The sequence below is a fragment of the Tauraco erythrolophus genome, chromosome 8 (genome assembly GCF_009769465.1).
Source record: "Tauraco erythrolophus isolate bTauEry1 chromosome 8, bTauEry1.pri, whole genome shotgun sequence".
Classification (NCBI taxonomy): Eukaryota; Metazoa; Chordata; class Aves; order Musophagiformes; family Musophagidae; genus Tauraco; species Tauraco erythrolophus.
Window position 1 is genome coordinate 4,476,534 of NC_141472.1, and position 12,393 is coordinate 4,488,926.

At 40.7% G+C, this 12,393-nt stretch overlaps 1 protein-coding gene across 1 annotated transcript in view; it reads left to right on the top strand.

Annotated features, from left to right (window-relative positions):
• DRC11 (dynein regulatory complex subunit 11) overlaps window positions 1-12,393 on the top strand; it is a 102,197-nt gene that overhangs the window by 46,223 nt on the left and 43,581 nt on the right. Inside the window, exons 7-8 of the mRNA XM_086615760.1 lie at window positions 5,388-5,507; window positions 10,201-10,276. Coding sequence (XP_086471886.1) covers window positions 5,388-5,507; window positions 10,201-10,276 — 196 coding nt within the window. The remainder of the gene's footprint in view (window positions 1-5,387; window positions 5,508-10,200; window positions 10,277-12,393) is intronic.

The window sequence follows — 12,393 nt, forward strand, 5'->3', positions numbered from 1 at the left end:
AAGCAGAATGTATGTCACATAACCTTAACAGAGATCCAAAACGCAGTTGGCAGAAGAGGTCAGTATGATCATGGTTGTACCTAAATGTCAGACAAGTAAAACATTTTCTGTTCGACTGAGTCAGCTACATATTAAAAATCCCTAAGGCAACTGGTTTGGTTCCACACTGGTCTACTGGGCAACATAGTAAATGAAATCCTGGCCCCATTGAAGTTAATGGGAGCTTTGTCCTTGACTTCAGGGGAGACAGGATTTCACCTCTTGTATATATTAGCTTCTGTGAATGGGTTGGTTACTCCCAAGTTAAACTCCATGAAAAATCAAGACCAAGCTGTATTTAAAAAGTGAGCATTTTATAAGACTTAGGTAAAGACACTTTGGGGAAAATAAAATACAAATTAATCACTTCACGAACCATTGCTGCATTATTATACATCCTATATTTCTTTATCCTTTGACAACTCTGACCTTACTTGACTTTGTAACGTAGCCGGCCTTCTGCACAAGCTGCTTTCATGACATTTTACAAATACCTTTCAAAAAGATGTGCCAGAGAGATCCCGATGCAAAGTACTTGCTGGTTTAGTCAGAAAAATATGTACTGTCTCCTGACTGAAAAGAAGCTTTTGTCTACTTTACGTTCTTTTCAAGAGAAATTCAAGATTCTGAGACATCAGTGTAATCTCCCTACATCTGTTCCAGATGTCCATCCCTAATGTTTCTTTTATGTTTTTCTCCAAAGATAATCATCAGATGTGACAATTTTTAGCTTTGCCCTTATACTGCTGCCAAAAAAATTATGATCTCTTCCTGTAGTTCATTAAGTCTCATCACCATGAAAACAAGCCAAGAGAGTTGCCATTTAGCAGGCACATTCTCCTTCTCTCAACTCCCCCTCGTTTCCAATATTAACTAGCTTATCAGGAAAAAAGACGCTTACTTACCACGATTTTGGTTGTCCATTCAATTGCTGCATGGAAGACAGAGTCGTTTCCACACGACTGTAATCACAGGGTCTGATCCAGCAGCACCTAGAGAAGGGGTGAGAATAAGTATGTGTTAGCAGCTGTGCAGGCATGTACTCCCCATCCACAATGCTTTGTGTCCAGCATTTTGCAAACATGCTTTTTTGTCCTGACAGCAAATACACCCAGCGTACTTTTCATTAAATTGAAGTAGATGCCTACAGTTATGCTCACATTTATTTCTTCTGTTCCGCACTATTCTGGATGCTTCTTTTAGAAATTATCAGGCTGGATTTTTGTAAGTGCTAAACACACAGTGCCATCAGCTGGAGCTGGGCACCTCGAAGCCTTAAAATATTCTGATTATTTCAAGTTAACCACACAAAAGGACAGAAATGGTACTCAGTCTCTGTTAAGCTACGCAACAGGCAGGTGTATTCACCTCCAGACAACGATTCACTGCAGTGAAGCCATTCAAGCAGGTAGACTCCTAGTCCAGCAGCTTTCCTCTGCCTATGATCATCATCTGTTGGCTGCAGTCATACAGATTGTATGCCTAAAGCCAGGTTTTTTCACCTCTACCACCTACCTTCCCTAAAAAAAAAAAAGATACACCACAAAAAACACTACACCATAAAAACTAAAAAAAAATACACCGCCAAAAACCCCACCTACACCAAGCAAAGCTAACAGATTTTTTCATAAACATGTTCAATGGAGACTAACGTTTTGAAGTGTTTGCCAGAAAATGAAGAGTGAGGGAGTTTAACTGGTGAGTTAAACTACATTTAAGCAACATCTGCCGGATGGAGAAAAACCTAGAGCGTGTATCAATCATGGTCTGAAATGCATGACAGTCTGTTAAAGCCAAGATCCCATAAAGCCATGAAATCCCACCTAACAGTTTGAGTTAATGCCTGCAAGAAAGAGATCACTAGGGTTGTTTTTAACAGCTTAAGCTTTGCTTGCAGGTGCACACCCGAAAGTAAACAGCGCTCAGAAATGCCTTGCTGGGAGAACGCTACACAAATGGATTTGCCTGTGAGAAGGAACAAATCCAGAACACTGTCCCTCAGCTAGCTCGATGGGACAGAGTCCCAGGCCCACCATGGTGAAAACCACATCTCCTCCAACTGACAAAAAAGTAATATCGTCTTATGGGAATATATCAGCCTATAGGAAGAGTTGGAATTGTCTCCAAGCTAGGGGGGCAGGACAGGGGGAAGCACGTTTACAGCATACTGCATGTTACGTGCAAGTGATGCAAACGGGCAGTCCAATGTCTGGCACATTACTCTGAGACACGGGGATGGCATGTCTTCCCGTCTCAAACAGTCTGGTTTTCTTGAAAAAACTTTTTTTTTTTGTCTTAGATTTCAAAATAGCTTCTTCCCGTAGAGTTACTACTCAAAGAGAGCCCATTTTCACTCCAGGAACACTAGGCTAGGTGCATAGAAAGTGTTCCAGTTCAAAATGGTTTCAAAGCTAGATTTACAAAGCTCTGAAGCTGTCTTACCCACCGCAGCTGAAGATCCAGAGTTCCCAAACTCGTCCTATCCCTGCATTTCATTTATGTCCACAACGCTAATAAAGACAAGAAGTTCAAGTAAGGTATTCTTTCAAGGGATGAGAGAAGGGCTTATTCTTGAGGAAGAACATTTACCTTGAGTATCAGCTTGCCTGAGCCAACATCAAGCTTTCTGTGGCTAAGGAACAGAAAATGAGTGAGTCCTACTGGCAGCTGGGAGTTTTCATATACTTGGCTCATAAACCAACATCAGGTATTTCCATTCATAGGCTGCACTCAGTTTGAATGCCCCTCTCTTTCCTAAAAAAGGGGATTTGCACTGCAAGAGTTTAGAGACAAGCTTGAACTGATGTAGAATAGGAAAGACAATTTGACTTTCATGGGATACCAGTTTAGAGGAAGATGTCTTCTCCACCTTGGAAGAAAACATTGCTGGAGAAGAGTCCTCACTAGCACGACACGAATCCTACAGCAAGACTAGGGAAAAAGGAGAGTAAAATTCATCTGTTCTTACTGATGTACATTCTCTTCCTCAATATTAAGAGTTTTCCAAGTGCTCTCCGCATAATTTCAAAAAGAGGAAGCCTAGCAAAGAAGAGGGCAGTCTAAAATAATTTAGGAAGACATCTGCTTTTATTTCCACTATGAAGTTTTCTTCAGGGGAAAAAACTGTATTATAGCGTGGGTGAATTGCTTAGCATCTCAAGCTAACCTTTGCTTGCCCTTCCCTTTCTTTCCTCTTCTTTTGTTAGATTCTTCAGGCATCTTCTTGTAACTGGAGGAGAAATTGTGCTATATAGAAGAGTACAAACTATTCAAGGTTAGATACACAGCCATCTTCACCCCAGCTCCCAGTCCTCTGCGATTACAGAGCTGCTTAAAGCAGAGGTGAAAGCAGAGCTGGAGAAGCTGCACCAAAGGAGTTTAGAGGAGAAGGTGCATCTGACACAGAAAAGGAAAAATCCTATTTACTCTGTCATTCTCTTTTGGGAAGCAGAGAGCCACTATAGAAAAGTCAGGCTCCATGACTCTGGAGCGTTTCACCAAAACTAGTTGGCATCTCAGGCTACATATATATTGCCAAGGCATCCAGGAGAGAGACTGTACAGGTGTTATTCGGATGCACACCACCTCTGCCTGCAGTCATTGTGCCTGTTTCCAGACTTGGCTCCTTGTGTCACTGCACATTTCGCTCCAGTGCTAGCTGCAGGCATCGTTTTTCTTTGTTCCTTATATGAGCAGTTAGTTCAAGACTTGGCACCATAGCTCAGACTGGAGTTCTGAACGTAGTAAACACAAACTTTTATTCTTGCCACCTTACAGAACTGACGAAGGCAAGACAGAAGGATCAAGACAGTTCAACAATTCAGTCCCATTATAGCAGGTTCATGAGAACAGAAACTCTGTCTGACCCCTTTCGGTATCATTTTATCCATCTGGATAAGAAACACAAAAGCAAATCATTCCAATAAGAGCCTGGATATACTTAAAATATCACCAGTAGAACTCAAAAACACGGCTTAAAATGAAAAGCTTTTGTCAATCACATGTGTGCTTACAGGTATCCTGCTGGATAAACCTACCCCTGAGATGCTGGAAACAGTTACTGGTGCCCTTTGGTAGGCAGTCAGAGCAGAAGGCGGAGGTGACAAGGTAGATTTCTGGCAAGGTACTAGCACTACAGCAAAGGATACTCTTTGAGTAGCTCTGTTGGTTTTGGATACAACAGGCCTGCTGGGACACTAAAAACCTATTTTGAACTCTAGTCAATCTGTTAATCTATCCTAGGGAATGAAATGCTTCACTGCTTATCACCGCAAGATATGACTGAACGGTGCTTGGGGTTTAAATTACCATATTTAATTAAATGTAAGATACTGAAATGCTTGGGGAAATCTACTAATGAAATTTCACTGGCTGTAAAGTATAGCCCTCATCGTCGTTCCCCTTCCGCTATCCATTCTTCAATGCGTTAAAAGGCATTCTTTAGAAAACAAATATTTTAACTGTTATAGAAAATATGTCTTACGATTGGAAATTTTTTATTCTCTACTCTTTCATGGTACAGTCAATATTAATGATCCATTAATAAACTTCAGCAGCCACAGATTTTCTGATTTACACTCGTCAGTAGATGATCTCACGAAAGAACACAATGAAAAGGCACCTCGGCACAAGAGAACAGTAGAAGCCACAAATTTCCTCCTCTGCCTTTTTTTACACAATAAAGTATAAATGGCCAGAAACTAAAGTTTTGGAAATTGATGTAGCTGTACCCGGTTATCAGCTGCGACTGGCTTGCAGGGATAAAGATGCTGGGCAATCCATGTATATCTGTCAGTTTGTCACAATATCTCTATTGAATCTCTCTCACTCACTAGAACAATTTCAGTCTTTAGCCACATATTGAAATCAGACTTGCCTCAGGGCAATCTCTCAGAATCCATCTCTAGAAAAATCAATCTGCCTTAGAAATGCTAGGACAAATTCATAATCCGAGTCTAAGTCCAGAGGGAACTTCAAGTTGTATGTCATTAGGATATTGTGTGTGCATGGCTTCAGGATTTGGTCTTACTCCATAAAAGCCCTAGAAGTTTGGGACAGAAATCATCTCTTTTCCCATGATATATTGGGATAGTCAGCACCTATGTTGAAGTTTGCAGGTGAGAGTGCCCTCAGCATAAATTAAAACGATTTATCTGTAACAGTCAGCCACTCTGGAATTCATAGAGGGCTACCATGCGATGTGTGTCGGATATAGTGTATCCCCAATATTGGAAAGCTGAAGGTGGGAGAGGAAAATTACACACTGGTTCATAACTCTTGCAACACATGTCTAACACAGCTTGCACGTGAAAATATTTGATCAGCTCTTCACATTTCATCTCTTTAAGGTTGCTGCAGAACTAGCTGCCAAAAAGGAGATGGCTTTGCAGAAAAAAGCCCAGAAGGGGAAAAAAGAAGAAGGGAAGGAAAAAACAAAAGAAAAAAAACCACAGAAAACTGAAAAGAAGGTAAGTCTTCCTGCAATAAAAACAGTTTATGACAACAGAGCCATAGTCCAGCCCGTTCAGCCATGTGTGGGCAGAGGCTATTAATTTATATTGGACTGGTCATCAAGGCATCAGGCTTGGGTTTAGAAGACAGAAGAACTGTCTGAGGCCAGTCCCTCTCAGCCTTTCAATTAGCCTGATGATTCTGGGGAACTGAATTTTACTGCATGCTTTAGGAATGACCGTTTGCATGGCCATGACTCGACTCAGTAGAAAGAGCTGATGGAGGTGCAGACTGCCAGAGACATAGATGAGAGGAAAACCACACTTTATGGCTTTGACATTGCTGCTGAGACAGTGGGCACACACTTTTCAAAGCACTGTTGCCTTTTTTTTTGTGTGTGCAAATAACAAAACAATGCCCAGCTATCTAACCAAGCATTTCCACTGTTAGTGTTGGGTACAGAGAAGTTTCTTATTGCCACCCCTTCACACAAGAACCAGGAATCTTAGTGTCAGTCAGATAACCTGCATTAGCTTGCACGCATTGCACACTAATTGAGAAGTACAGCTCTGTACAGGCCAGCTGCACCTTCTGTACTGCAAGCCAATATTTTGTAAGTCTGTAAATAACAGTCATACATTTCCAGTCCACATTCTTAGGGTATGAACTCTATTTTGCTTCAAGTCACAGCGGACACCGCTTAATGTATGATATACTCCCTGAACACTTTGATGTACTACGGTCTGGTTTCACAGAAGGTATGCTTCCAAATTATTTCAGGAGCAGCTTTGTTGAAGAAAACACCTGTGAAACAGTGCAGTGACCAAAGGGCATCTGTAAAAGCGAGCTATGCAACAAAAATTTTAAGCTTTTGCTGAAGCAGCAACTTTTGTTTCTCATTTACTTTATAGTACAAACAAAGTTGAAACAATGTATTTTTTTTTAATAAGAGTCATTAATCACTCAACAAGTATGTGGAGGAGAAGGGGGAGTTTTCTGGGGCAGAGCTTACTCGTCACTGCAAGTTTTACACAAATTAATTTTAATTCCTAGCCCTAGAACAACCATATAACAAAAAAAATGCTTTTCTTGGGCAACATCCATCAAACTGGCCAAAGCTCTCATAACAGCTAGCTAGGAACCTGAAGTACATGAACTTAGGAAGTGTCAGTCTATCTGACTGAGGTGGGTATCTAAGTGTTAACTTGTAACATAGATAGCATCTTTGTTGGTTGAAAACACTAGCTTTTGGTCCTATGAAAAAGTTTAGTGTTTGGGGATGGGTTGGGTTTGTTCCCCCTTTGTAAACCAAGATGCACAGCAGGCTAAGGGAGCAGCACACATAAATGTGTTTTCCAAGATCCTTAAGCCCGATCTTGCATTGCCAACTAGGAAGGGTAATGGCTGCTCCTGTACAAACAGGAAATTTTTTAAGTTCTGGTCTCACATGTCTTCAGACAGTTGTTTGCCATGAGGGTGACACTGTCACAGAGTACACTATCACAGCATTAGGGAAGGCATCACACTGTAAGCAGTGGAAGGTGATTACTGGTACCACTTCATTGTGTGTTAGTGGCAGAGCAGAGCCAACCTGGGGGAGCAGGAGAGGAGAAAGAGGAGTGTAATGCCTACAGACCTAAGCCAAATAATACCGATATCAAGTCTTTTGTTGTCCATAAGACTTCTAGTGACTAGTATTAGTGCTGGGTTCAGCTCTGTGGGACCACTTCATGGTGTAGCCCCTTAAATCAGCACAAGCACTGAAGAACTCTATGGGAAAAATCATATAAAAGTACGTGTAGGAACACAATAGCTTAGAAAAGCTTTTGAAATTAGAGACTTTAAAGACTTGTCATTCACAGTTACAGAACCACCGTAGCATCTCAGACAGCCCAGGTCCTTTGGGGAGCATTCATGAAGGTGTCCTCTAATGGCTTTGCCCTTGTCTTCGGCTCCTTCCCAGCTCAGCTGGCCCAGAATAAAGCCCTGTGATGCCTCTAGTCTCACACAGGCAATGGAAAAAACTGTTCCAGACACTTCAGTTTTAAGTCAAAGAGAGATGCTAGTGTTCAGGCATGCTAAGAACGCCAAACCCAGCCTGAGCTTTTGAAACCACATGGCAACTCACCTATCTGCTTAAAAACCTGAATTTCACAAGATAAATTTGATTCCTTCTTGGTTTTGCACATTTCACTAGCAAGAACCAGCAATACCAAAAATTAATCTCAGTCCCCTCACAGTCTCTGCAAGGTAGTTTTGAAATGGGGTGAAGTAACAATGTAGAGCTCTGGGGCTTTATAACTTTGTGTCGTTCTCATCTCTTCAGCCATCACAAGTCCTGTCAAGTAAAATTCTGAGCCATTATATCAGGTTCTCTATGGTTCATTGAGAAAGAACAAAGGCAACATTCTCTCCAAGGTTATAATACTGACAGGGGGGAAAAAATAGTATCTAAGACCAGTTGAGAAGTATTTGGAAAAGTTGTAACAGCAGGACTCTTATTAAAATAAGTATAGGCTATAAGTCAAAGCAATGCAGGCAGAAAAAAGCCCTGCTTCTAACTCCAGTTCTTAAAGAAAACAAAAGTTTGATCCCAGAAGGAAATTTAAATACTTCTGAAAAGCCTGATAGCAATCTTTAAAAAAGCGTATTTGGTATCAAAGTAACTTCGTTTTCTCTGTAAGGTGCTGATTTGATTTCCCATTAGGTACCTAAGGAAAAAAAAAAATAATAATAACTTCAGCACCGTATGATCCCTCTTTTCAATAGCAGAACACGTTAGACCAGTCTGAACCTCTTCACCCAGCAACGTGCTGCAACCTGTCTCACTTAACCAAGCCTGAGCAGAGCCGTGCATCCCTAGGTTTCACCCAGAAACGTGTGACAGTGAAAAGCATTTTGTCCTTAGTGAAACCCATTAGCAAAATCTCCATAGCAAAAACACACAATGGAGTCAGCTCAAAATTTTTCCTGCTGATGAATGAGAATCACCTCGTGCGAGATGGGCTTTGGAAAGCTGCAGAAATACAGTTATTTCCCTATCTCTGCTCAGACTGAAATGTATATTTTTGGTTCAAGGTGCCTTAGTGCACTTAGCACAGAACAAGTGTGGAATCAATCAACTGAACATAGGAAAATACATCAGCTGACTTCAAAGGAAAAAGAAGTTCTTGATGTTACGTTGACTTTTACACTGTTCGAGGCAAGAGGGAATACAGAACGGTATTCTGCAGCTGTCCTTGAGACAGTGGTTTTGATTAAAATCAATGAAACTGACAACAATATTATTTACATCAGTGTATAAAACCACTGAAGCTAGTAATTAAAGTGATTTATTGGCTTATTTGTAACGATAAAAGAAACATTAACGTGTCCTATGCTATTAAGAGGCTAAAAATGAATAACCCATTTTTAGGCTGTTCTGAGGTGGGAGGTTTTTTGCCTTTTTTTTTTAAATAGTTAGCAATTGTCAATATTTCCTCTCAGAACATCACAATTTAATCATTTTCTATAAAACATCATGGGACAATGTTAAAAGGAATGTATTCTGCCTACCGTAAAAGATCCAAGGAGGAATCTCAACATGCAACGCCCTGCAAAAACTGAGAATACACTGGAGTAACTGGGAATTTGAGCTCGGGGTGTCAAGTCCTCAAACACTTGGTTATGCTTTACCAAAATGGTTCTTGATGTTTGGTGAAGAAACTGTTGAATCTTTCAAACATGTAGAATGTAGGGTAGAAGTGATAAATGTATTTAGATTTTTACATGTCCTTCTGGGCCTAACCTTTAATTACTGTAATAACACTTTAATTAAAAACAGATACTCAGTAATTCACATGACCACACCGAAACTGTCTCTGCTGGTAGCAGCTATGCAATGGCACCTAATTAGAGGCATGTTTAGGGGGAATGTTTCATTTTAAGTCATTGCAGGAGCTGCACTTTACATCTTACTGATAATCAGTGGCTTACATCAGTTAGCAAAACCTCATGCAACTTGTGCTGTCTCACCTAAATCCACCTTCTCCTCCTCCCCAAACAGTGATCTAATTTCCCACTAATAACTCTTACCTTATAGCATTTTGAGGACTTATGACTGATACGTGAAGAAGCTTGGATCATTTTCTGACAAGTTTTGCTGTCAGAAGTATTGGTTCAATGAAGTTAAACTGTTTCAGGAACATGTCAATGTCATTTACTTTAGACAGGAATACGTCAAAATGTTTTGGCAAGGTCGAAACAAAATATTTTGGTTTGCAAGATACACCAAGATCACTATTTTGCTTTCTGATCACAAACTAAAATAAGGTTTCAATAGCTTGGAATTACCCACAAGTTGGGAATTCTTTTGGGAGGAGGGAGCAACCCTAGATTAAGAGTAATTGGAAAAAAATAGCAAGGTAATTTCATTTACAACATTTCATTTTGCAAGTCTCCTACCTATGTTCAAACAAGCCTAAGTTTGATTTTTGTAACCTCAGTAGGTCAACTGATGAACTGACCACCCCTCTCTTCTCTCAAGGGGATAAAACTTCCTTATAGCCTGCTAGGAAGATTTTTTAGTTGATGAGACAACAGGACCATATTCCTCAAATTAAAACAAATCTTTGAAAACCCAGTGAAATTTAGGACATTTTTTCTTACTTGCAAAGTTTCTACATATTAATATCCTGATTTTCTTTTCACCACCCCACCCCCCAAATCTAGGAAGAAGAGGAGGGCTGGAAAATGGCTCCCAGTAATTTCCTTTCAATAATGGAGGAAGGAAACAGTCAATACAAAGGTCAGTAGAAAAAGATAACAATTACAAGCTGGAATGTTCTTCTAATTCAGCTTAAACTGAATGTCATTCCTATAAGATCAAACAGTGCAGCTGCCCAAACTATGGAACATTATAGAAATGAAGACATTAGATAAAAACGATATTTAGGGAGTCTTTCAGTACCTCAGGTCTTCTCAGGAGTCTCTCAAAAATCATTGAGCTAATCGTACAGGAAGGTAAGTTTCTATATGAGTGAAAGTGGCCAAATTAGAACCAAAGTACTTGAATGTAGGTGCAGGGACTTCCTTGGATTTTCTGAGGTTTTTTTGGATTTTCTGCTGATTTTTTTCAGGCTTCAGCATCAATGTTTTCATGTTCCTGTAACTTGTTATCCTGTCTTCCTCTCGTTCACGGAAAGTGTCCATGGATTCACTCACCTACAGTCTACAGCCAGTCACATTACTTTTGATTACATGTTTTATTAACAGGAGGATCATCTTTTCAAGCAGAGACGTGAAAATGCTTCTGGACAGTGAATATACTTGCTTCATGCAAAGTATGTGCAACTTAGCAAACAATAACTCAGACTTAGAGCTAGAAGACTGGCTGGAGGTTTTTTTTCCCCACTTTGAAAAAGCATCCAAAAATAGTGTTTTCAATTAAAAAAAAGTTTTACACAAAAGGGTATCTTGCCCTTTTCCAGATTTCTTCTACTTTCTCCTCTATGCTCTATATCTTAGTCTGTCTCCAGCGTGTGCCCTCGATACACAAGTGAGTTGGCAATCCCTTGTGCTGGGCCAGGAAGCGAGCGTGGAAATGGTGCACTTGTCTGAAATGGGAAGGAGCACCTGTCCCATGAACTATGAGTAAACAGCACGAGAGGACTCCAAAGTCAGACAAGCCAAACTGAAGTCCTCCATTGCAAAACAGTGCTTGATTCAAGCTTTCAGGGCTTATTTTTGCTGTATTTCATGTAGATTCTATTCACAAGCGATTATTAAAAATATCTTTTCTGTTCCCCGCTCTGCAGAGTCAGTGGCTTGCTGAAATTCCTGATATGAAAAACTGCTTTATTCCCTCCTGCTGACAAATTACTGGCATCAAGTTTTCTGCCTGAATTGGGTTGGCTGGAGAGAAATAAGTGTACAACTTACTTGCTAAATACACATCAATACAGTTTTGCCTGACCTCTGACTTCTAACAACTAGGATTTTCTTACACATTATGAATCATAAAGCAGTTTTATGGCTGAAAAGGAGTTCTTTGGTCCCAGACTCTACTCTTGAATGCTACATCGGAACACCCATTGAAGTCAACAGGAGTTGTAGATAAGGATGAAATGCATCTATGCTTCTTTCCTTAACTGGCCAAGAACTTCACTCGTGCTTTTCCGTGCGCTTGGGAGAGAACAGCACCTTGCAACCAGAGACCAACAACAGCACCACCAGTGTTTTCCATCCTGCAAGTCCCAAGGCTAATGAAGGAGCAGAGTAGAGGCCCTACCTGTTGCAAAGTAGCAGAAAGAGGGCAGGAGGGTTTTGCATTGCTACATAGGCTTGGCAACACACTCATCATCCACCACTCTGCTAATGAGTAGGCAATATGGTAGCTATGCTTTCAGTGCTCCCACAGTGCTGCCTGAATCCTCTTCTGCTGAGGCTTTGCAGTTTAACAGTCTTCAATACAATGCTTAACTATTCAGTAACTGTTTGTCTTTGTGCAAATAACGCTCCTCCAGGTTGTAGAAAACATGTTTGGCTGTAACTTCACGCAGGGGCTTTAAACGGTACTTCCCAACATGGCAGTGGATGCCAGCGTTAGGAATAAAACCACCACGGAGGTCAATATGTTAGATTAATAGGAATAGAAACTCCCAGATTTCAGAACTATCTCAAGTACTGACAAGTCAGGGGGATCATGAGAGGATGGGGGACACGCTTGTCACCCAAACTGTGTCTGCACACCAGTACTGCCGTTCCTGACAAGATACCTGCTTTGAGCTCTGCAAGTATATAGCTTTTGGAGGTTACTCATGCTAACTTTTTACATGAAGATGAGTGCTGAATCGGGGATGTTGTGTTCCTGTGTATCTCACAAGGCCTCCCCAAGCCTGTTCGCTGTCTGTGGAGCTTACGTTC